At 43.7% G+C, this 25,576-nt stretch overlaps 2 protein-coding genes across 3 annotated transcripts; both read left to right on the forward strand.

Moving 5' to 3' along the window:
* Nucleotides 1–6: 6 nt before the first annotated feature.
* Nucleotides 7–14,311, forward strand: LOC135391162 (protein shisa-5-like). Of its 2 annotated transcripts, none has more exons than XM_064621287.1 (4): nt 7–392; nt 3,899–4,060; nt 5,207–5,328; nt 9,240–14,311. In XM_064621287.1, exons 1-4 carry the CDS (start codon nt 125–127, stop codon nt 9,525–9,527), a joined length of 840 nt encoding a protein of 279 aa, XP_064477357.1. In that variant the 5' UTR covers nt 7–124; the 3' UTR covers nt 9,528–14,311. The 2 variants fall into 2 exon arrangements, with proteins under 2 accessions (XP_064477357.1, XP_064477358.1); XM_064621288.1 differs by lacking the exon at nt 7–392 and adding an exon at nt 3,441–3,544.
* Nucleotides 14,312–17,516: 3,205 nt separating this feature from the next.
* On the forward strand, nt 17,517–22,694 carry LOC135391163 (uncharacterized). Its single transcript, XM_064621289.1, has 4 exons — nt 17,517–18,347; nt 18,582–18,724; nt 19,146–19,267; nt 20,819–22,694. Exons 2-4 carry the CDS (start codon nt 18,583–18,585, stop codon nt 21,104–21,106), a joined length of 552 nt encoding a protein of 183 aa, XP_064477359.1. The 5' UTR covers nt 17,517–18,347; nt 18,582; the 3' UTR covers nt 21,107–22,694.
* Nucleotides 22,695–25,576: the final 2,882 nt, after the last annotated feature.

Below are 25,576 nucleotides of genomic sequence, written 5' to 3' on the forward strand. Positions count from 1 at the left end.
CAGATATTCCCCCGCTGGGTCGGCATGGTGACGCAGCTACACAAACAAATTTTACAGTTCGATTCATATATGTCGATGTCCAGATCCAACCGAAGAGCGTCAAGCGACTCGCAAGCGGTAGCAGATGCTCCGGCCTCGGTGTTGGTGTTGCTCTTGCTGTTCGAAACGGCCCTTTCCTCTGTTTCCTTCCTCATGGGTTTTGTCCGTTATCCGTGCGCATCCGTCATCCGTCTTGTATATTTCATCCCGGCGCGTTGCAATCTTTGTAGACGTCACAGGATATTGTATCGCGTCACGTGAAGACAGGGGGGTCTTTCCTCAGCAAGAAGCCTACGTCCTACGTCTCCCGTCACAACGGTGTCTGCTCTTTCGGATACTTCGCACACCCTCAGGTAAATTTGCTCGCGTCGCTCACGCATGTGATGTAATGATGTTGAATAATAACCGCGCGGGGACATGTGACAATCGCGCTTCATTACATCCAACTATTCTAGAGACGCAAGTGTTTCGCGTATAAAGAATTACCTTGACGTTGATCTCATGGAGGAAGGAAACACACCTTCCTCTATGGTTGATCTTCTCTCGTCAAGACGGTTGATAGCCAGGCTGTGCCTCTTCCATAAAATTTATCACAACACAAACGCTCGCGATCGTCTCCTAGTCCCTGCTAACTACATTTCATCTCGTCTGGACCACGTCCATAAGATTAAGCTACTCCATTGTAACACAACTTCCTTTCTAAAATCATTCTTGCCTAAAACAATTAGTGACTGGAATCTCTTGCCTGAACATGTTGCTTGTACACACGGCCCTGCTGGTTTTAAAGCTGCCCTCCTCCAGTCCAGCTTCAGGTTCATATGATGCTCGGATATAGTTTAGTAACGATACCGCGGCTTCTACGAAGACAAAAATCATGAAAAACACGGAAAACCGATATGCGTCCGGTCTCTACATGCAATTTTACTATTTTACAGGCCAAAAATTGTTACCGATTTGCAAAATTTGTGCATTTTAATACGAAATTACCTCTTTCGACAACGGATAATTACCGCGATCTATCTCCAACCCCCATCCCACTACTTCAGCGCCACCATCCCAATGGAACCAAAATATGACAGAAACACAAAAGTATAAAACTCAATTCTTTGACTTTTCAACCTTTTTCATGTAACTAAAACGTAAATTTATTACAAATAACGCATAACATTAGGCAGAAACCATGATGAAACACCAATCTCGCGATGTCGCCGAACACCGCAAGCACGACACTTCGCAAGTGCGTGATTCCAAAACCACAAACACGAACTTGTTCAAGTTGGGCCACATCCTGAAGGACACACAAACGACTGGATACACTCGCAGTGTTTGGTGCCGAATCATGACATAGAGCCCTCTCGATACATGAGATACATATTCCCCTGATGTAACCTAACCTCAGTCACGACGGATGCACAGTCTACATGGGCCGTCTCGACACATGGAATATGTATTCAGCTGATCTAATCTAACCTAACCTCAGTCACGACGGACGCGCAGTCTACATGGGCCCTCCCGACACATGGAATACGTGTCCTCCAGACCTAACCTAACCTCAGTCACGACGGATGCACAGTATATATGGGCCCTCTCGACACACGGAATACGTATTCGCAAGTCCTAACCTAACCTCAGTCACGAAGGAAGCACAGTCTACATGGACCCTCTCGACACATGGAATACGTGTCTGTCAGACGTAACCTAACCCCAGTCACGACGGAAGCACAGTCTACATGGTCCCTCTCGACACATGGAATACGTATTCAACAGGCCTAACCTAACCTCAGTCACAACGGATGCACAGTATATATCGGCCCTCTCGACACATGGAATACGTATTCGCCAGACCTAACCTAACCTCAGTCACAACGGACGCACGGTATATATGGGCCCTCTCGACACATGGAATACGTATTCGCCAGACCTAACCTAACCTCAGTCACGACGGATGCACGGTATATATGGGCCCTCTCGGCACATAGAATACGTATTCGCCAGACCTAACCTAACCTCAGTCACGACAGATGCACAGTATATATGGGCCCTCTCGACACATGGAATACGTATTCGCCAGACCTAACCTAACCTCAGTCACGACGGATGCACAGTATAGATGGGCCCTCTCGACACATGGAATACGTATTCGCCAGACCTAACCTAACCTCAGTCACGACGGATGAACAGTATATATGGGCCCTCTCGACACATGGAATACGTATTCGCCAGACCTAACCTAACCTCAGTCACGACGGATGCACAGTATATATGGGCCCTCTCGACACATGGAATACGTATTCGCCAGACCTAACCTAACCTCAGTCACGACGGAGGCACAGTCTACATGGGCCCTCTCAACACATGGAATACGTATTCGCCAGACCTAACCTAACCTCAGTCACGACGGATGCACAGTATATATGGGCCCTCTCGACACATGGAATACTTATTCGCCAGACCTAACCTAACCTCAGTCACGACGGATGCACATTATATATGGGCCCTCTCGACACATGGAATACGTATTCGCCAGACCTAACCTAACCTCAGTCACGACGGATGCACAGTATATATGGGCCCTCTCGACACATGGAATACGTATTCGCCAGACCTAACCTAACCTCAGTCACGACGGAGGCACAGTCTACATGGGCCCTCTCGACACATGGAATACGTATTCACCAGACCTAACCTAACCTCAGTCACAACGGATGCACAGTATACATGGGCCCTCTCGACACATGGAATACGTATTCGCCAGACCTAACCTAACCTCAGTCACGACGGATGCACAGTATATATGGGCCCTCTCGACACATAGAATACGTATTCGCCAGACCTAACCTAACCTCAGTCATGACGGATGCTAAGTATATATATGGGCTCTCTCCGCACATGGACTACGTATTCAGCTGACCTAGTCACAACGGATATTGTAGTCCCAACGTATTTCATATATATATACATATATATGTATGTGTAATTTGACGTGACATTTGTGATGCATGAACATTCAACGTAGAATAACGTACAGAATGTGACCTTTGTCATTAAGACTCCCCATGTAAAACATCACTTTTCCTCTTATTCATTTGTGCCTCTGCTAACGATTTCCAGTATTTTTGTGCACATTTCAATATTAAATGCTGTATTCCAGAAATCTACGCTCAAAATACGCCTATGTCTCATAGTAAAGTTCTTGCTTGGCAAGCAGTTTTCTGTTTTACATCACCGTTGGCCCTAGGAGCTTTAACTCTTCTAATAACCCTGTTCTGCCTTTCAAAAGCAGATATTCATTTCGTAGCCTGCTTTTAATGTCCGTATGGTCCGTATTCACGTGCGTCGTCTGGCAACAATGACATAAAGCCGATATTATTTGGTAACATGCACTGGACGTCCGTATTCACAAGTGTCGTCTGGCAACAATGACCTTACCGTACTCCTACTAAATCTACGCCTATCCGTGCGCTGTGGGAGCGTTACTAAACTACAGCCTGATGCTCTTCTCATGGTACACATGGTCTTCTTCCTTTATCAACTTGATATTTCTTTTTCACTTTTTGTAATACTTTTTGTTATGCGTTTCTATTGTACTTTACCTATGTGCTTCTCTCCACTCTGTTATGTAATACGGACTTAAATAAATAAATAAATAAATACATAAATAAATAAAATAAATAATAAAATCACCGGAATCTGCCGGTGATCGTTGGAAACTATGTAGTATACATTTCGTTATGAGAAGCATGAGTGGAGTTTTTCCTCCGTGTCGCGTTCTTCCACGAAAATATATGTCAGGGTGGAGATATTCTTCAGCGTACAGTCTGCCGTGACGTTTATTCTCACTTCTGCGTTTTCTGCTCAGGAATGACTTTCGACACCTGTATGAGCTGTACAAGCTGTATTGAGGTGCTACTCTTCTTTGTTGTCGCTTGTCTCAACAAAGCATCTGCCGAAGATATATTTGTCGTTCGGCGGAGACCAGTCACCAACGGTGACTTTCACAGAAATGACTGGGACCCAGAATGTAAGCATATGCATCAGTACATATAGGATGTCCAGTGAGAAAGTGTCATTGAATTTCTAGAAATAGGTTTTACTTAAGGAAATTATGAAACTACTTGGAATACACACAAAGAGACTTTTGCTGCAGATTGAGGCAGTTTGCAGTAGTGTCACACATTAATCAAGCTAATTTTGCTAATTGAACTGTAAGATTAGCAAAGCAAAGGTAACGTTTTTCTTGACAAATTCGGAAGCCGATTACCATAGCACACTATCCCAATCGAAATCAGTTTTTTTCTGAAGATTTCTAAAAAACATTGATAGCCGCAAAACCGTCACTTGGCGGGGCGTGGTCGATGAGATTTGTGTTTGTGTAACTCTGCCTTTATTGAGACAAAGTGGAAACAGCCACACCCGATCGAGGGTAGTACCGCGGTAACCGACGTTCTCAGTGGCAGGGAATGGACGGCATGCACATTGGTAAAGGCGGGAGGTGTGATTATGTCCTTGCTCGCATAGGAGGGAGGGCATCTGGATGGAGCGAAAAGTTCTGCAAACACAAATTTCATCGACCACGCCTGGCCGAGTGACGGTTTTGCGTCTATCAATTTTTTTTTAGAAATCTACAGAAAAAAATCTGTAGCCAAAGCCTGTGTGTGTGTATTCCAAGTAGTTTCATAATTTTCTTAAGTAAAACCTACTTCTAGAAATTTAATGACACTTTCTCACCGGACACCCTGTATGTGCTCCTAAGCTTCCATATATAACGTGCTGCGTATTGTTCGGCTCACTAATTCCGAATGCCCCAGCAACTTTTATACGTATATGTTTGTAAGTTTGTAAGAGTCTAGACTAGGACGTGTATTGCGTTTATGAAAGAAAGCTGTCTTCATTGTGTGAGGAGGAGTATCAAACAGACAAAAAGAAAAACTTACTGCAAAGAGAAATCAAGCTGCTCAGATTGGGTTTTTATTTAAAATTGGTGCCATGGCTGACAAACTTCTTGCAGAGCTGCTTTCTCTCTGTGAAAACCTTTTCTTGAAAGTGCGAATAACTTGTAATACTTCTTGAAAGCTGTTTTACGCGCCTTTGACTGTGTATAGGCAATGTTAGTGCATCCTGGGTATGTCTTTGCTGTATTATGTCTAATAAATAAATTATGTTGCAGTTATATCCAAAAGGCGAAGGTACGAGATAGGAAAGCAGGCAGTTATCATCTTCATATGGATTGTAGGGACGGCCATGCTCTTCTTGCTTTGCTACCGCTGCTTCAGGAGAAGACAGCTGCGCGTAAGTTCTTTAGAATTGGTACGCTTATAGAAAAGAAACTTTGAGGCCAGTGCACATGGTAATCTTAAAAGCGGATCAAATATGGATTTAGTTGTTCCGTACCTGAAGCAAATACGAAGCAAATAGTTAGGTAGTAGCTCATAAGCACCAAGTGCTCATAACCTCCAAACGCTCAAAACCTCCAAACGCTCATATGCACCGAAAAAAATTTGGTGGTTTTGAGCGTTTGGTGGAAGTGAGCAGGAGGGGAGAAGGTGCTCATAAGCACCAAACGTCCAGAACATCCGAATGCTCATATGCACCGAAAGGCGGGAGACCACAAAGGCCGGGCCCTCCTCTCCCGCATTTGGAACAAGGTCATAGGGTGAGAAAGGTGGAATTAATGGCGACTACCAAGGCCGCTTAATGTGTCAGTTTGAAGTTTATGTAACAGCTTAGTCCTGCTTGTATGTAGTCAGAACGAATTTTTATGGAAGTTTATTTTTATCTATCGTGAGTCAATGGGTGTTTGAACGCCGTAGTGACCGCCCATTTGGTCGAACGCCGTTTGGTCAAATGACGTTTGATCGAAGGCATTTGATCGAACGCTGCTTGGTCGAAAACCGTTTGATCGAAAGCCGGTAGATCGACGCCGTTTGTTCGAAGGGAGTTCAAAACTGCATGCACTGTGTCATCCGCACCTCTTTTTCTGTAACTTTTGACTCGAGCATACGGAGCTGGCAATCAGGGTACTCTGCTTTTTTTTCATTTTTACTATTATTATTTCTTTTTATTTTCTTTTTTTTTTCTTTTTTGCAGGGAGACCGCTGGTTACTTGCAGACGTTTGTAATTTACGAACCAGTCGGACACATGTTGAAGAAAGTTGCACCAGGTTGGGAGCAGCCGATAGTCTGTTTCTTCTGAGCACCCTTCTCATTGCTGGTGACATATTTAAAGGGAACGGTCTGAAACGGGATAGCCATATGTGCGCGAAAGCCACTCGAAGTCTGTGGATGCTAAGAAGGAAATTTCGCCATGGCACAACGAAATATATTAAATTAGCAGCATATAAAACCTTAGTTCAACCTCGTTTAGTGTATGCATCTGCAATCTGGGTCACTACACATGCACGCTATCCGAAAAAATAGAGAAAGTACAAAGATCTGCTGCCCTGCTTATCTTGTCTAGGTTTCGAAGGACTTCTTCGGTTGCATGTCTGTTGCAAGAACTAAATTTAGATTCACCTGCACATAGGCGAAAAGTAAATAAACTAAAACTGTTCTTTCTCCTATACAATGGTCAGTTGATTGTTAGAAACAATAATACATTGTTAAAATTTATCCACATCCAACAGGAATAAATAATTGAAAAATGTCATTAATTTATTTTTTATTTATTTGCCAAGAATGTTTAATACTTGAAATCAATTATTATTTGACAAAGTGGGTTAGCATGAGGAATGTGTTTACGAGCAAACGGGTTACACTCAGTTAAATGTTGCTTAGGATAACAGCATTTAGAACGCCGGCGTTCAACACTCCAAGTGAACCAATAAAAAATCGATCTGGAAAAATTGGTCCCTGGTTGCGTAGCGGAAGAAATGGTCCCGCGCGGTTCTCCGTGCGCCCAAAAATACAGAAGCGTTGTTGTGGACATCTGATAAACCGAATCATAGCCAATCAAGTGCTATCATTCACACTCCTCATTTGTTCGAAATTGTTCGACATGCTTTTTAAATTAACATTAATCTTAATGAACAATAAATGCTGCACGCCATTTAATGAGCAACATAAAAGCGGTTCCATTTGCTGCACTGCTTGTATTGTACAAATTGCGTCTGTTCTTTCTGTTCCTCTCTTTATTTTGCGGAGTACAGACAACGCGACAAGATCATGAAGCAGTTCTGCAATGTCTGCTACGTTCTCCTAAAAGTGAAAAAATATATATATATATATATATATATATATATATATAAAAGGAAGAGTCGTCTTTCTGCAGAATGAAAATTCAAATCTCAGTTCTCTCTTATTCTCGCTGATCAGGCCATATCTTCTGTTTTGTCGACCAACTCGTGGAGTGGTAAAAGTTATTTGGATTTCTGTAAAACGCTAACAACTTGGGGCAGTGTCAATGGGAACTTGAACTGGAGAATCGCAGCAAAAATTTTGAAGTAAAAATGGTAGATATCGATGCCAGCGAACTTATAATGGAATACCCTTTTGTGTCATTGAGAAAAAGAGAGGACGCCAAACAAAGAGACGCCAAACAATTTTTAACGTACACATACAAGAGAGCCTCCAGGAGATATATCTGAATCCTCGCATTTGCGTCAGCATTCTATTTTCTGACCACACCAGCTACTGTCGCTGATGCTGAAAGAAGTCTCAGCACAATGAATCTGACCGATCAAGAATATCCTGCGCTCAATTAACCATAAGAGATGTCAAGCTTTCTGAGTTCGTAGTCAACCGAAAACATGATTATCATATCTCTGGACTATGACGCATTGATTAACCAACTTGCGAAGAACAAGGCTCGAAAGAAGGGTTTTGCGCAAATGTTCACTGTAGGCCTGTATGCATAATATAAACCCTATATAAATATCGTATTCCAGTTTCTGCACTGTAAGTGAACCCGGATATATGTTCGGAGGGGACCACGCTCTTTGTTGCTACAGCCCTGGGAGCCGAGTGCCTTTCGAGCTAGAATCAAGTCTTTTGTCCTAGGCTGCCTCCATGTCTATGAAAATAAAGCTCAAATTGAAATGAATAAACGAGAAGGCGCTATTCGTTCTGGCTACATACAAGCAGGACCAAGCTGTTACATAAACTTCAAACTGACACATTAAGCGGCCTTGGTAATCGCCATTCATTCCACCTTTCTCACCCTCTGACCTTGTTCCAAATGCGGGAGAGGAAGACCCGGCCTTTTTGGTCGCCCGCCTTTCGGTGTATATGAGCATTCGGATGTTCTGGACGTTTGGTGCTTATGAGCAGGTTCTCCCCTCCTGCTCATTTCCACCAAACGCTCAAAAGCACCAACTTTTTTTCGGTGCATATGAGCGTTTGGAGGTTTTGAGCGTTTGGAGGTTATGAGCATTTGGTGCATATGAGGCACAACCAATAGTTATGTACACAAAGCAAATCTGAAGTGAACAGCTCTGTAGCTGAAGCAAATAGTTACGTAACCCAGCACACACACAGCATACATACATGCTACTATAAGCACACGGATCTTCATTTGAAGATCACTCAAAAGTAGCTCCGTGTGTTTTATGTCCTCTGCTAACATTTTTGGGCTCACTGAGTGCAACTCTAAGAGTATTCGAATATATCTCCAATCCGGGAGAGATATTGCTTAGATTTGAATTTATAGGGCTCTGTGAATAGTAGTTTTAAACCCGAGGGACATAGGTATGCACCTGAAGATAATGCGAAGCGAATACGTAGCTATACAGGGTGTTGCAGTTAAATCCCCTGGCTAACTAATTTGCGAACGGGTGCGTCAGTCGATGAACTTTCTTTTTTACTAGTATCTGTCCGATACCACATACAAGCAAGACCGTGTGAATTAGCCTGGGGATTTAATTGAAACACCCTGTATGACCAAACCCAACACATGCACAGCCTACACACAGATATGCAGCATATGTCCATTGTAGACACATAGAAGTGCTTATATGAAGCAGCACTCACTTTGTTTAATACCCTTACTTCCCGGGTTTTTGGACTGCAGCGTCAGAGCTCTTCAAATACATTTGGTTTGGAAGAAAAATAGCTTTGATTTGGAATACGAATGTGGTATTCCATATTCGATTCTGAATTTCAATCAGATAAACACCTTGGTATTCGGAAAGTCTCAATATATGCACACCCTTTGAAAATTTCCTTAATTTCATCGAAAACAATGCTGTTGTTGTTGTCTCTTGCAGTCAAACCCTGGTGTCATCGTCCATGGTGCCCCGGCTCTCAGCGTTACACCTCACCAAAGGCCCCCACCTTTACCGTCACAGCCTCTAGCTGCGGGATTTATTCCGAGCCCTTATTCGGCCCCTTATCCTCCACAGACTGCTCTGTATCAAGCTCCTTATCCAACAGCTTACAGCCCAAGTGTGAACATGTTCGATCAACGTTCAGTGCCGGCACCTGCATCACCACCACCACCTTACAGTCGGACAGTGGCATCGCCGTTCTTTGAACCGGAGAAGAGACAGTCCTGAGGAACCCCCATTGCTCAGGGCTTTTTAGAATCAACGTGACCTGACTTGTATTCATGACAAAAAAGAGGTCGTGAAGGACTGTTTATGTCTGCAATCGCCACAGGGAAGTGTACAAGTCATCACTTCGTGCACCGTGTAACGTCAGCGTTTTCGTTAACGCATCCAGTGCTATTAAAAAGACGTGACAGGTGGCATAGCTGATCCTTCTCGTCATGCAAAGGTGCAACTTTAGAAAAGTGATGCACTTGAGACAGAAAAAGACCTGTGTGCATCAACTGTACCAGTGGCTGGAGAGGCACACCCTGCCATAGAAGAGAAGTTTTACTGCTCCACAGATTTTATTTTCGTTTTTTCACCCTACCTAGAGTCTCTGTGTCTGTGATCTATTTTCAAATGTTAATTGAGCGTGTAAGTGCAATATCCTCAGGTAGTTACTGTGTTGTATGGCAGGGTTGTTAAAGTTACTTTTCAAAAGTAAAACGTGAAGAAAAAACAATGTACAAGTTTCCGGCGATGCAGAATCAAAAATAACAAAGACTGTTAAGAGCATCAACTGTTTACTATATACATAAAAAACAAGACTTTTGTGCAGTAGGCTGCACTTCTTCAGGTTGTAGGAACCTGAAGAAGTGCAGCCTACTGCACGAAAGTCTTGTTTTTTATGTAAATGGTGTATGCTATAAAAGGTCAGTGACATTTTCGCCCGTGACACTATAGCTATTTGAGAGACGGACTTGTGCTGCCATACAGTGAATGGCTTATGCCAGAGAAACCTACGAAAAAATTGTGGTTACCATTCACTGCGTAATAAGATAAACACGGCCACGGAAACTTTCGTCTTCATGTGTTTCCTATGCGCAATACCGATGGATGGAGGTGAAAGTTTGCATGGTCATATTTATTTTGTTACATAGTGCTAGGTAACCACAATCGTTTCGTAGGTTCCTCTAGCATAAATTGTTCACTTTGAGGCAGAGGAAGTCTTTTCGTGATAGAGGTAATGCATCAAGAAGGTATCACTTCTTGCACGAAAATGTGACTGACCTTTTATAGCATACACCCTGTATATAGTAAACAGTTGATGCTCTTAACAGTCTTTGTTATTTTCAAAAGTAACTAAGTTACAGTTACAGATACTCAGCTTCAAAAGTAATTAAGTTACAGTTAGAGTTACTGACAGGAAAAAATACTGAGATACAGTTACAAATACCTTGGGAAAGTCTCCGAGTACGGGTGGAGTTACTTTTTGCAATTCTGTACGCAGACCATATCTTTCGCCTCTGGCTCATAATAGGTGTCACTCTAGAGCCACAGAGACATCCCTTCTTGGGTAATCGTATGTAATTGCAGGTAAAACATTGAAAGGAACGCCTAAACTGGGGGTAACCGAGACAGGGACAAAAATTGGCTCACTGAGCAACAAATAATAACATTTTAATTGCCAAAAAATCTCACACGCACGGCCATCAGATCCATGGACTGAATATCTTATGCCCCGACTAGTACTCTGTGAGGCTGCGATTCTGGTGGGTAAATTATATGAAATGTATACAATGAATACAGTACATCACACAAGCAAAAAATGTGCAGCACAGCACTATCTACGCTCTGCAAACAACACATACAACTGAAGTATAAAGTGCCTCAGCCTCAACACCTCAACAGTGCGTGTACTCGCACACTTGTTGGAAAATCGCACAATTGGTTCACACTACGCATTCATCACACTTGGTACTTCTTGTTCGCACATAGTAGCACAGTCATCTCAAAGTTTTTGTCCGTCATCCGAGTACGCAGCTTAGTGCCCACAAGCCCTCCAAGGCTGAAGAGCCTTTCCACAGAGCTCTGCACTGCTTGGTAGCGCATGGAGGATCCCTAGTGTCGGCGCGCCCTTCGCGCCATCTCCTGCTAGGCGACGGTGTTTTGCCGTTTTTACTAAAAAAATACTCAAAAAGACAGATACAAGTTACTGAACAAAGTAATTAAGTTACAGTTAGAAGTGCGTGTTTGAAAATGCATCTAATATTTCCTCAAGATACACAAAAAGTATCTACACATACTCAGATACTTTTACTAAGTTACTTAACAACCCTGTTGTACGGTTAAAAGAGCCCAAAATCCGATGGCATGAACGTAGTATTATCGTGTTCAGCAGCCATGTGCACATTCACAGTTTTAGGCAGTGCAGTGCGTGGAATTAGATTTAATATTGCCATCAAGAAGTTCATTACTGGCCATTTACAGACTTGGACTTCTAAATTTTTGTAGCTCCGGAATGGTGTTTGTCGGTTATCACACGAGTGGGGGTTATGAACAGAAGCACTTTCACAGGTGAAAAAAATCAAAACGATACTGTTCATTGCTAGAGACATTTTTATGAATGACTGATTGCATCGCGATTATTCTTTCACTACACTGAATAGCGGTTCGCCTCATACTCATTAAAACTCACCGTCCACAAAAGGCTGAGTAGAGAACATGCCGAGGGGAGTGCTTACTACAAGTAACCAATGAGAATTCACCAAAGCAGGCTACACACACGAAGGACACAAACTCCTAATAAGCCTCCAACTCCCTGACTAGAAATTGTGAGAGTCGGGAGCCCTGGCATCAGCACCTTTGTCCTGAGTTATTTGAATTTATTACAAGCACTCTTGTCACAAAGTCTGCAGATTTACTTAAAAATTTACTGAGGTTGTAAATTTTTGTTGTACAAGTCAGTTGTGCAAAATCCCATAGTCTTTATGCGGTATGACATTTTCCCGCTGTTTATTTTATAGCTTCCGTGACCTCAAGTAATTCACCGGGTGTGCTGTTTTGACGCGACTTATGACTTATATTGTATTGCAGTTGCCGGGCCATGTGGTTGTTACATGTGATAAATTTTTTGATGACAAGCCATACAGAAAAGAATATATGTATTGGTGCATGACTGTAAGACGATGCTTCTGTGTGTGTGCCTTTTATCATATTACAGTTAAATGTGCCATATTTGTAGAAATAATTTAGTTAGAGCACAGAATGTAAGGTAAATCACTCCCACCACGAATCACGTTTGCAAATTTATAAGAGCAATGTGCACTCCCTTGGACTGGATGTATATGGACCAGGGTGTCGAACCGCAAAAAATACGGGTTCGGTTTGGGTTCGCATTGCTTTGATTTCGTTCCGGTTCGGCCACACCCAAAATCGACCCAGTTCGCGAACCGGTTCAATGTTTCCATTTTATATGTTTCATAAAACTGCTTTTATCAGGAAATGCATGGCTAATAGCTTACTGCTGTCTGCATTGACGTTTTTAGCGGTCAGGTACCCCCTTTAGCAATAGAAAGGAGAAATGGATGAACACTTATTGCAAATAGAGTCCACGCTGATGAAGCGGTGTAGTCCTGCTACTTTCTGTTCCCAAAATCCCTTTTTTCACGCGCACACTGCCAGCAAGATACGTACACTTAAAGGAAGCCTAATAAGATGGACAGCGTTACATAGACGACGGTACTTTCCGGCACACTGCATTCGCAGCGTGAATCGATCTGAAACCGTACTGAAGCATGTCGAAAATAAGCCTGCCAGTCTTACTCTGTCCGAGCTCACAGCAGTGTACTAGTTAATCCACAACACAAAGGCAATGTGTCACGACACAATTGCACTACCAATACGTAGAACTGCATTTACTTTTCAAACCAATACCAATCAAACAGGCACCGTTCTGCGTACGCTCCTTCTCCACTTCTCATGCTTCCGACTTGTTTAATTTTTACTGCTCACGTGTAAAGGGAAATGTTGGGCGCTTACTTAATCACACATTCATCCTATAGACTCTTTTCATCTGACGTCACTGTCTCAGACGGCATAGCCTTTCCCCCTGCTTGTGGCAGCCATACTTTTGTGCATGGCGCGTGCATGCTACCAGCATCAATTGTGGTGCCAGCACGTGCGAACACAAAAGTATGGCGGACGGAATGAGGTACTGAAAAGGGTCTATAGAGCTACATAACTGGCCTACTCCATCCCTGTTTCATTCGTCCGCGTGGCGCCTCGTCTCTGAAGAGTAGACGCCGCACCGCGTGCGTGGGGAGCTAGCCGTGGCGCTCACAAGGACAACTGCGCTTCAATGTATTAAAAAGACGCTGGAAGTATACTTACTGTACGTCCTCGTTTGACTGCTAGGTGAAAATTTCAAAAATCCGTTATATGGACGCGTGATGATGATACCAATGTGTCTTCGTTCGGGGATTGAGAGGAACTCTTACGCTGACTTTTATTTCCGAACTGTTTTGTTGTAAACCGGTTGCCGCTATTATCTTTTACGGTTTTGCTGCGGTTCGGATTCAACAGTGTCACTAAAATTTCGGTTCGGGTTTGGTTCCGGCAAAAATAACGGTTCGGGTACGGTTTTCGGTTCAGGGGGCTTAATCGCTTCATCGTCGTTACGGTAGTTACAAGCTAACGAGTGGCGGGAAATTCAAAAAGGCGGGCGGGAAATTTAAAAAGGTGGCCACGTGATAAAACACGTGCACGGCGCTCTTCGCGCGATACGTGAAGGCCGTGGTACACGTCACGCGCAATATGTCACGTGCCCACCTTTTTTTAATTTCCCGCCACTCGTTAGCTTGTAACGACCGTAACCGCTTCATCGTCGTTACGGTTCAACACCCTGGTATGAACCATAGTTGAATATCGCGCAGCTTCGTGAAGTATACATCTGTGTCTTACCATTTTTTTTTGTGTGTGTATAGCACAGTTTTATTTAGCCAAAGGAAGGCTAAACATATCTACGTTAACGCGAGGCCTTACGCGGTATCTCATGTCGCTACGTGCACAAGGATGAGTGTGCGGGCATACCCAGGACCAGCGGCATGGGGGCCGGGGGAGGAGTTCGTTTTTGTGTGTTTCTGTCATAACGCGACTTATAAATTATCTTGCAGTCGCCGAGCTACATGGTTGTTACATATGTGAAAAATTTTTGTTTTGATGACATGCCGTACAAAAAATAACATATGTGTCCGAGCATGACTGCAGGACGATTCTTCTGTGTGTGTGCCTTTTATCGTATTACACTTAAATGTGCCATATTTGTAGAACTAATTTAACTAGAGCATGCCTGGGTAAATTACTTCTAAAATGTAATGAAATTACATTACTCATTACTCCAGCTAGAATTTAATTAAATTACATTACTCATTACAGCAATTGAAATGTAATGAAATTACATTACAGTTACTACGAAAAAGTAATGACATTGCAAAGTCATTACTGCGAGCTTAATCGTAACGATCTTGTGGAATTCTTGTAACTCACCAGTTGCCAACTCTCTTTCTGCCAAGTGCCAACACAGACTCGACTCTTTTGTAAAAAAAAGTAATGAGTGATGTCATTAAAATTACTGCCCAAAATGTAATTAAATTACATTACAAATTACACAATGTCAAAAGTAATGCATTATATTACAAATTACCAGAAAAAGTACCGTAATTCATTACTGTAATGTCATTACAGTAATGACATTACTACCCAGGTATGAACTAGAGCACAGAATGTAAGATAAAGCACTCCCACCACGAATTACTTGCGTTTGTGAATTTAGAAGGGCAATCTGCACTCCCTTGGACTGGATGTGTAGGAACCATAGTTGTATATTGCGCAGCTTTGTGAAGTAGATATGCATGCCTTAACATTTTTTTTTTTTTGTGCGTGTTTGTGTATGTGTATAGCACAGTTTTATTTAGTCGAAGGAAGGCTAAACATATTTATGTAAACAAATTATATTTTTCAGGAGGCATTATGCGGTATCACAGGTGAAAGCTTCTGTTTCGAGATGTCATTTTTATTTCTGTTGTATTGGAGTTCATGAACAACACCAACCAACATGAACCAACAAAAGGACATAAACTCTACGTTGTCCAGCTGGCAGTGCGAGTTTTGGAAGCATACAGTTTTGACAAACGTGTTCGGTTTCATATTTGAAAACTTTCACTGTATCTAGTGTATAGTAAGTTTGGCCACGGTGTGGTTTGCGCCAGCTGTGCTAGCCACCTGTTCAACTAGCAGCTTTGCAAATATGTCTGTTCAATATCGTCTGTAACAAGGTGGACGAGAAGCAACATGTTCGTTCCTCCAGGTTAGCACGCTGGTATAATATGCGGATGACATCCATTGTGTAGTTGTTTTTAGTTTCTTCCCATCCACAAAAGAGATCCAGTTGTATGTTGAAGCTCCTAGATGGCATCGGATATGCTAGAGCTCCAGCAAAGTTGTTTTGGGTTTGAAGGTTTATTGAACGTTGGACATTGAACGGAAGAAGGTGTGGAGTTGCTGCGTCCATCAGTGTTCGCGCTTTTGGACCTGAACGTTGAAATGGAACGTCAAACGCAACTATTAAAGAGTGTTTAATTAAGTAAGTGTGTGTGTGTGTGTGAAAGTGAAGTCTACAACTACTTATTAAATTTTAAAAGCCTATGAATTTTTCAATTGTGAGAAATGTCAAGCAGATGAGATCTTTCTCCATTCTGTTCTTGCTAGTCAACCAGGAGTGTGTGCTCCCTTTGACATGATCTGTTCATTGACACATGTGGTTCATTGGATCATGCAGGTATAGTTGAAGAAAAAAAAAATCTTCTACCTGTGCTAGTTTGCGAGACACAAGCCGTTCAACAAACTTCCGGACCAAGATCGAGCGAGAGCCTCGGCCATTAACATTCGTTCTCATAAGCACGTGACTTCATACCCGCGCTATCTCATTGGCGAGGACGTTTGCCACTGCTACGTCAGAGTGGGGGTTGCCACCTTTCGTCGCCAAATAGACCTCTCCCTGTTTGTAAGCAAATGATGTCATAGTGTTCGACAGCGCCACCAATTTGGTAGAGTTGGACTACGCTCGAAGCTAGGGGCAAGCAAGGTTGCGCCCGAGAGCCACGGTCTTGAATGGATTACGATAGTCCCTGAAAGGTGACGTGACCTTCGGTCCTACTTTTGGTTCAATAGGAGGCAGCGAACAAGTGCCCATTCGTGGAACCCAGCCCTCCCCTTTCGATTTGTTTCGGTTTCAGTCTGTCTACCAACTTCATGATGACGTTTCTCGGGTAGAGGTCTATTTGGGCAAAAAGTTTTTTTTACTGACTCTTTGTCTAGACCTTCCCTTGTGGTATTCTCCATTTGGGTTACCTCCCCTGTTTCAAAAGGAACTTGAACCTGCGATTCCCGGGGGACATGGAAAGCAGCGGTCGAATGGCAGACTAACCAGTATTCAGGGAGTAACATGTTCACAAGTAACAGGTGACCGGTACTTTCAAAGAATCATGGGAAAAGGGTCGACTTCCGCGTCTACGCTAGCAGACGACGCACGCCATGGGAGGGGTGACACAAACGACAAACCCGCCATGCAAAAATACTCCAAAAGCCGCCATTGTTGTAACTACCCTCAAGCGGGTGCTTTTGGCAAAACTGCCATCTTATCTTGGTCGCACATCATACACGTGATAGACGTCATTTTCAGGTTACGTGACTTTGTTTACATGTCGTTTTGCCGCTTACCGACATATTTTCGTCGTCATAACGCCAGGAGATGTACGTATTTTGCCAGCGTAAACTATGCGGTCCTTCTTCCGCAACATGGTAGCCCATTTCTCCTTAGTTTAAGTAAATCGCATCGGCTCAGTGAGTCTTCACGCGCGGTCGTCATTACATCTTTGGAAGTCGTCAACAGTACGAGGCCTTATGTGTAAAACTGCGCGTTTTACTGCGAGATTATTGGATAAAAACAATTACCGTGATCGAAAGATATCCAAAACGTCGCGCAGAAACAACAACCGCATTGTTTACAAACGGTTTTGGCCTCTGGTCACGGGCGCCGCCATCTTTAACGTCACGTGTGCCTTGACGTTTGCGGACGTGCGACCAGGACCTGTCCATGATGCATTGCGTGAGAGCGCGATTATCCATCCATCAATCACCGATGAGACGTCACTTTCTGATACTTCTCTTTTTCTGTCTTTTTTTTTTTTTTTTAAAGCCCGTCCGCACAAATTACATCCGTGCTTGCTAGACCATAGCATCCTATGGCTGGACCCTCGATACAAAGAGGCCTGCCAGGGGGCACCACCACCACCACGATCCTTCCATCCAGCGGTTTTGTCGTACGTCAACCAGCGTCAACGATGGGACAGCAGCAGATATTCCCGCGTTCGGCAGGCATGGCGACGCAGCTGCCACACATACATTTAGCTAACACACCTTACACTTCGATTCATATATCGCTGTCCAGATCAGTTGTCACGTCCCGGTGCCATCACCTAAGACACACGGCCGCGCACACCGTCGGGAAGAACTGGGGTGTCGCCGTGTCGAACGCACTGAAACGCGTTGCACTACTTGTTCTGCCCATATATTGCTAGCGCTCCCAAAACGTGGATGTCGTTGACGGCATTCGAATTCGAATCCTTCATTTCGGACATCAACCGAAGAACTGAATGATATGAGCATTGTTCAACCGAAGAGCGTCTCGCAACTCGCAAGCCGTAGCAGGTGCTCCGGCCTCGGTGTTGGTATTGCTCTTACTGTTCAAAACGGCGCCCATTTCCTGTTTCCTTCCTCCTGGGTTTTGCCCATTATCCGTGCGCATCTTGCGCTACGCCTCTACGCCTTGTATATTTCATCCCTGCGTTGCAATACTTGTATACGTCATAGGCTATTGTATTGCGTCACGTGAAGACAGGCGAGCAGCATACACGAAGTAAACAGCTTTCCTCGGGAAGAAGCCTACGTGCCTACGTCTCTGGTCACAACAGCGTCTGCTCTTTCGGATCCTTCGCACACCCCCCGGTAAATTTGCTTGTCGCTCTCGCATGTGATGTGTTTGAATAATAACCGAGCGTAAAGAGAAGGATATGACAATCTGGAATCTTCCAGTTGCTTCGTTGGAAACTATGTTAGGAGAAGCACGACTGGAATTTTTCCTCCGTGTCGTGTTCTGCACTAAAATATACGTCAGGATGGAGATATTCTTCAGCGTAGCCTGCCGTGACGTTCGTTCTCACTTCTGCGTTTTCTGCTCAGGATGACTTTCGACACTTGTATGAGCTGTATTGAGGTGCTACTCTTCTTTGTCGTCGCTTGTCTCAACGAAGTATCTGCCGACGATATTGGGCGGAGACCATTCACCAGCAGTGACTTTCACAGAAATGACTGGGACTCAAAATGTAAGCATATGCATCAGTATATGTCTCCTGAACTTCCGTATATAACGCGACGCGTATTGTTCTGCTCACTAATTCCGAATGCCCCAGCAACTTATATATGTGTTTGTAAGAGTCTAGAGTAGGACGTATATGCGTTAATGAGGGAACGCGGTCTTCATTGGGTGAGGAGGAGTATCAAACAGACAATAAGAAAAACTTACTGCAGAAAGAAATCAAGCTGTTCAAATTGGGTTTTGATTTAAAATTTATGCCATGACTGAAAAACTTCTTGCAGAGCTGCTTTCTCTCTGTGAAAACCTTTCCTGGGAAGTGCGAATAACTTGTAATACTTCTTGAAAGTTGTTTTACACATTTTTGACTGTGTAGGCAATGTTAGTGCACCATGGGTAACTGTATGTCTAATAAAATAATTATGTTGCAGTTGCATCCGCAAAGCGAACCTTCGACACAGGAAAGCGGGCAGTTATCACCTTCGTATGTATTGTAGGGATGGTCATGCTCTGCATGCTCTGCTACCGCTGCTGCAAGAGAAGACAGCTGCGCGTAAGTTCTGCCAGTGCTTCTGCGTGTTCCTTAGAATTAGTATGCTTACAGAAAAGGAAATTTGAGGCCTGTGCACATGAAAGTATGGTAATTTTAAAAGCGGATCAAATATGAATTCAGTTGTTCCGTACCTGAAGCAAATACGAAGGGAACTGCTGTGTAACTGAGGCAAACAGTTACGTAACCCAGCACACACACAGCATACATACATGCTATATAAGCACACGGAGCTTCAATTGAAGATCACCAAAAGTAGCTCCATATGTTTTATGTCTTCTGCTAACATTTTTGGGCTTACGTTGTGCGACTCTAAGAGTATTCGAATATATCTCCAATTCGGGGGAGATATTGCTTAGATTTGAATTTATGGGGCTCTGTGAATAGTAGTTTTAAAACCGAAGGAAATAGGTATGCACCTGAAGATAATACGAAGCGAATACGTAGCTATACAGGGTGTTACAGTTAAATCCCCTGGCTAAATAATTTGCGAACGGGTGCACCAATAGAAGAACTTCTTATTTACAAGTATCTGTCCGATACCACCTACAAGCTGCGGATCGTGTTACTGAGTGGGAGACGCTCACTATTGAAGTAAACATTCAGTTGAGTTTTGTCAAAAAACATAACTTCTAAAGCAGGGCACCGTCGGCATTAAAATGGGTACTACCCCATTTGGGACCTTCAGTGGACACTTTTTAGAGAAAAATCTGCCACCAAAGAAGGTAATTTGTTGCAGTAATTGATTGGTTTCAGTTTACATATTTTTGTCGTGGCTGGTCGTTGCGAAGCACAAAAGAACGTAATTAATTGGTATATCTGCAATTCATTGGTGGATAAGGGTGTGGAAGAGCGTCCTTTTGCGCTTCACCGCAGGCGCGACAAAAATATGTATACCAAAACCAATAAATTACTGCAACCAATGACCTGCTTCAGTGGCAGATTTTTCTCTAATGGTGTCCACTGAAGGTCCCAAAATGGGTGGTACAGTTTTAATGCCAACGACGCCCTGCTTTAGAAGTTATGTTTTTTCACGAAACTCATTTGAATTTGTATTTAAATAATGAGCCCCCCCCACTCATTCACACGGTGCGCAGCTCGTAGGCGGTATCGGACAGATACTTGTAAAAAGGAAAGTTCTTCGATTGGTGCACCGGCTCGCAAATTATTTAGCCCGGGGATTTAATTGGAGCACCCTGTATGACCATATGCACAGCCACACATGCGACCACATGCAACACATGCACAGCCTACACGCAGATATGCAGCATATGTCCACTGTACACACATAGAAGTGCTCATATGAAGCAGCACTCACTTGATTTAATACCCTCAGTTCCTGGGTTTTTGGCGTGCAGCGTCAGAGCTCTTCAAATACATTTGGTTTGGAAGAAAAATAGCTTTGATTTGGAATACGAATGTGGTATTCCATATTCGATTCTGAATTTGAATCAGATAAACACCTTGGTATTCGGAAAGTCTCAATATATGCACACCCTTTGAAAATTTCCTTAATTTCATCGAAAACAATGCTGTTGTTGTTGTCTCTTGCAGTCAAACCCTGGTGTCATCGTCTATGGTGCCCCGGCTCTCAGCGTTACACCTCACCAAAGGCCCCCACCTTTACCGTCACAGCCTCTAGCTGCGGGATTTATTCCGAGCCCTTATTCGGCCCCATATCCTCCACAGACTGCTCAGTATCAAGCTCCTTATCCAACAGCTTACAGCCCAAGTGTGAACATGTTCGATCAACCTTCAGCGCCCCCACCTGCATCACCACCGCCACCTTACAGTCAGGCAGTGGCATCGCCGTTCTTTGAACCGTTGAAGAGACAGTCCTGAGGAACACCCATCGCTCAGGGCGTTGTAGAATCAAAGTGACCTGACTTGTATTCACGACGAAAAAGGGGTCGTGAAGGACTGTTTATGTGCGCAATCGCCACAGGGAAGTGTACAAGTCATCACTTCGTGCACCACGTAACGTCAGCGTTTTCGTAAACACATCCGGTGCTGTTAAAAAGACGTGACAGGTGGCGTAGCTGATCCTTCTCATCATGCAAAGGTGTAACTTTAGAAAAGTGATGCACTTGAGACAGAAAAAGACCTGTGTGCATCAACTGTACCAGTGACTGGAGAGGCAGACCCTGCCATAGAAGAGAAGTTTTACTGCTCCACAGATTTTGTTATTTTCGTTTTTTCACCGTACCTAGAGTCTGTGTCTGTGATCTATTTACAGATGTTAATTGAGCATGTAAGTGCAATGTCCTCAGGTAGTTACTGTGTTGTACGGTTAAAAAAGCCCAAAATCCGATGGCATGAACGTAGTATTATCGTGTTCAGCAGCCATGTGCACATTCACAGTTTTAGGCAGTGCAGTGCGCGGAACTAGATTTAATATTGCCATCAAGAAGTTCATTACTGGCCATTGAAACATCATTTACACTGACTTGGACATCTAAATTTTTGTAGCTACGTAATGGTGTCTGTTGGTTATCACATGAGCGGGGGTTATGAACAGAATGCACTTTCACAGGTGAAAAAAATCAAAACGATACTGTTCATTGCTAGAGACATTTTTATGAATGACTGATTGCATTGCGATTATTATTTCACTACACTGAATGAGTAGAGAACATGCCTAGAAGAGTGCGTACTACAAGTAACCAATGAGAATTAACCGAGGCAGGCTACAAACATGGAGTACACAAACTCGTAATATGCCTCCAATGCCCTGAACAGAAATCCTGAGTTATTTGAATCTATTACAAGCACTCTTGTCACAAAGTCTTCAAATTTACTCAAAAATTTACTGAGGTTGTAAATCTTTGCTGTACAAATCAGTTGTGCAAAATCCCATAGTTTTTATGCGGTATGACATTTTCCCGCTGTGTTATTTTATAGCTTCCGTGACAGCAAGTAATTCACTGGGTATGCTGCTTTGACGCGGCGTATATTGTCTTGCAGTCGCCAGGACACGTGGTTGTTACATGTGATAAATTTTTTGATGACATGCCATACAGAAAAGATATGTATTGGTGCATGACTGTAGGATGATGCTTCTGTCTGTGTGCCTTTTATCATATTACAGTTAAATGTGCCATATTTGTAGAAATGATTTAGCTAGAGCACAGAATGTAAGACAAGCACCCCCCTCCCCTCTCCCACCAAGAATTATGTTTCTTTAGAAAGGCAATCTGCACTCTCTTGGTCTGGATCTGTATGAACCATAGTTGCAGCACAGCTTTGTGAAGTATACAGGCGTGCCTTACCATTTTTTTATGTGTGTATAGCACAGTTTTATTTAGCCAAAGGAGAGCTAAACATATTTATTAAACAAAATATTTTTCAGGAGGCATTACGCAGTATCTCATGTGGAAGCTTCTGTGTTGAGATGCCATTTTTATTTGTTAAATAAATTTTATCTATTTTATTGGAGTTCATGAACCAACAAAAGGGCATAAAAGCTACATGGTGCAGCTGGCACTGTAAGTTTTGGAAGCGTATGGTTTTGACAAATGCGGTAGATTTCAAAATCGAATGGCTTCAGTTGATCTGGTGTCTAGCAAGTTTGGCTATGGTGTGGTTTCTGCTGAACATTCACAAGTTTCGACGACGCGAGGAGCAGGTGACGTAATCATAGGCCCACAAATTGCAATGATGTCATGTTCTGGAGAGGACACTCGTCTCCTAGCAACGACACCGACGTCCGGGAAGGGTCACGTGGTGTAGACGTCACGTGACTCTCGTCGAAAAAGAGGAAAATAGAAGAGAGATGTCTTCTCCCTCCTTTGTGTTTCCTCGATGAGGAGTCTGAGGATATACCACGCGAGGCTCCGCTAACGGAGTGCAAAAATTGAGCGCCCCCGGAAGCATACCCGGAAGACGCAAAGGGCAACAACGTTGCTTTATCGCTTTTCAACAACGTTGCCACATGAGAGCCGGGCACTCCGTCGGAGCCCAACATAACGTCGCAGTTCTCAAAGATAAACATAATTTTTTTCCTTTAGCTATCGCGTCACGTAGAGCCAAAATATCTAGCAGATGTAAAGTGAAACAAGAAGACCTCAGTAACATAACGTTGCTTCTGAAGACACGAGATTTAGTCCGTAGTCCACGATGGCAGACGTCGGAAAAGCTAATCGTAGCAGTGGCGTATCTAGGGTGTGGCAGGTGTGGACAGGTGCCATGGGCGCCAGGTGAACAGGGGCGCCATTATGTGGTCGGTTGTGAATGTGCCAGGTCGGGCACTTAACCTGGCACATTCATAAATGATCTAAAACACGCGCCATTAGAGAGGCTATAGTGTGAAACCTAGTGCGGACCACACGAGAACGCATCCCCAAGGACATCATGTTAACCATGTTGCCATGGGCGCAGGTAACTCTAGATACGCCACTGGCGACGGGACCTTGTTCAGTGCGATACATATTGCGCTGAACCCGAAATTAGCTTTCATGCCTTCTCGAAGGACGCAAGAAACAACAACAGTTCGGTGTGTCAAACTCAGGATTTGGGATACAGTTCACGAAATATATCCCAAGTAACAAACAAAGGTTGGGCCAAGCTAGGCTATAGTTAGGCTGGCCTACCTGGCTTTGCTTGGTACATCATCGGCCAACAAGCTTGTTTCTTGATACGGATCTGTACCTTGGCCAACGATTTGCCAAGCATTGGCCAACCTACGTTGTGCCAAGCTTGTGCCAAGATACAGACCAAAGCATTCCTGCAGCATCGCTCATTTTCAGACTCAATTGTCTCGCGGCGTAAGGTAACGATATAGCATTATTTGTTTGTTGCTCGTATTTCCCACAACGTTTCCTGAGGAATAACAGATACTATACATAACTTGTCTCGCGAGCTTCCGCAAATTCGAGAGACCTGTTAGCGTGTGTGTCAAAATGAAGGGTGAGGCGTGTCTAAGTTTAATTTGGCGCGTAGACAAACGACACTGAAATGATGAATTGCTTGTCGTATTAACTCGCCATGAAGGTAATGCTTCTGTTTCTTACTGCTTTAGTTTTGAGAAATTGCTTTGGTCCATCGAAAGTCGAACTTATGCAGCGCTATACCCTTGGACGTTTCCCTCTCCCCCATGCGAGATTGATCAAAGCTTTGGCAAGTGCTTGGCCAACGAGCTAGTTTCTTGATACGGATCTGTACCCTGGCCGACGGCTTTCCAATCATCGCTCTGCCTATCACTATACAACGCTGCGCCAACGGTGGATGGCCGAGAGAGCCGTTGGCCAACTGTCATCCGACCTTTTGCCAACCGTCGGCCATCGGCCATTGCTTGCTTGGGATGCGATGATATGTAACAAACACTTCACCAACGAACATTCCAGGACGTAGCCCCATAATCAAGATGCCTGAGCAGAGGACAGAGAAAACGCAACATCAGGACAGTACAGGAAAACAACGCAGGTACGGTTCGCAGAAATTCGGAGACCATCTGGTATTACTCAGTTTTTAGTTGCTGTTGCAGTCGACGGACGCTTGTGAAACAAGCAACCACCTCGTGCAAGCTTCCGGTTCTTCCACACGATTGCATAGAATATGTCCCCGCAAAGCACCAAGTGCGTGATGGAATTTATCGTATTGATAGGTTTTCTCATATGCCCTCCTTTTATGTTCCTGTAATCTATAGGTAGCCCCGTGATGACATCTCGTGCAGTCACACATTGTAATCAGTATGCACTGTTTTGGATAAGGATAATTGAATTATCCTGCGAGCAGGTGCTTTCATACGTATTTCACCAGCGCTAGTCAAGCCGAGGCTAACTAAATGTGGTGCGCTAAGGAACACGGACGTTTGAATAACATGCGCAGAATACTACACAATGTCGATAACATGGCCTCCATGTCATTACAGTGAGCAATGAAAGGGGGCAACAACAGCGAGAAATTTATTAATGTCTTAGCATTAGAAAGCTCATGTCAAAGGAAGCACGCGGCGGTGTCCGTCTGCGGACACGAGACAGAAACGAGGAGGAAGGCAGGAGCAACAGCTTGAACGAAAACACGGAATATACAGCGAGCGCTTATGGTCAAATGATCCAACGAGTCAAATGTTCCAACAGGTCATAAGCTCCAAAAAGTCACGTGACAGGCGAGTCAAAAGCTCCAAAGCGTCAAATGCTCCAACCGCGTCAAAAGATCCACACGGGTTCCGTATTGTTCAATATTATCTCGTCCTCTGAGCGTCAAATGCTCCAACCGCGTCAAAAGATCCACACGGGTTCCGTATTATTCAATATTATCTCGTCCTCTAACCAACTTTCTAGCGATGCCTTGTACCAGAAAGTTTTTTTTTTT

This window comes from Ornithodoros turicata, chromosome 4, assembly GCF_037126465.1.
Source record: "Ornithodoros turicata isolate Travis chromosome 4, ASM3712646v1, whole genome shotgun sequence".
Classification (NCBI taxonomy): domain Eukaryota; kingdom Metazoa; phylum Arthropoda; class Arachnida; order Ixodida; family Argasidae; genus Ornithodoros; species Ornithodoros turicata.

Excerpts from the sequence above, each read along its gene's own strand:
- LOC135391163 (XM_064621289.1), top strand. The coding sequence starts at position 18,583 with ATGACTTTCGACACTTGTATGAGCTGTATTGAGGTGCTACTCTTCTTT. Across the intron at positions 18,725-19,145 it reads AAATGACTGGGACTCAAAAT|TTGCATCCGCAAAGCGAACC; the intron begins GTAAGCATATGC and ends ATTATGTTGCAG. Across the intron at positions 19,268-20,818 it reads GCAAGAGAAGACAGCTGCGC|TCAAACCCTGGTGTCATCGT; the intron begins GTAAGTTCTGCC and ends TGTCTCTTGCAG.
- LOC135391162 (XM_064621287.1), top strand. The coding sequence starts at position 125 with ATGCTCCGGCCTCGGTGTTGGTGTTGCTCTTGCTGTTCGAAACGGCCC. Across the intron at positions 393-3,898 it reads GATACTTCGCACACCCTCAG|GAATGACTTTCGACACCTGT; the intron begins GTAAATTTGCTC and ends TTTTCTGCTCAG. Across the intron at positions 5,329-9,239 it reads TCAGGAGAAGACAGCTGCGC|TCAAACCCTGGTGTCATCGT; the intron begins GTAAGTTCTTTA and ends TGTCTCTTGCAG.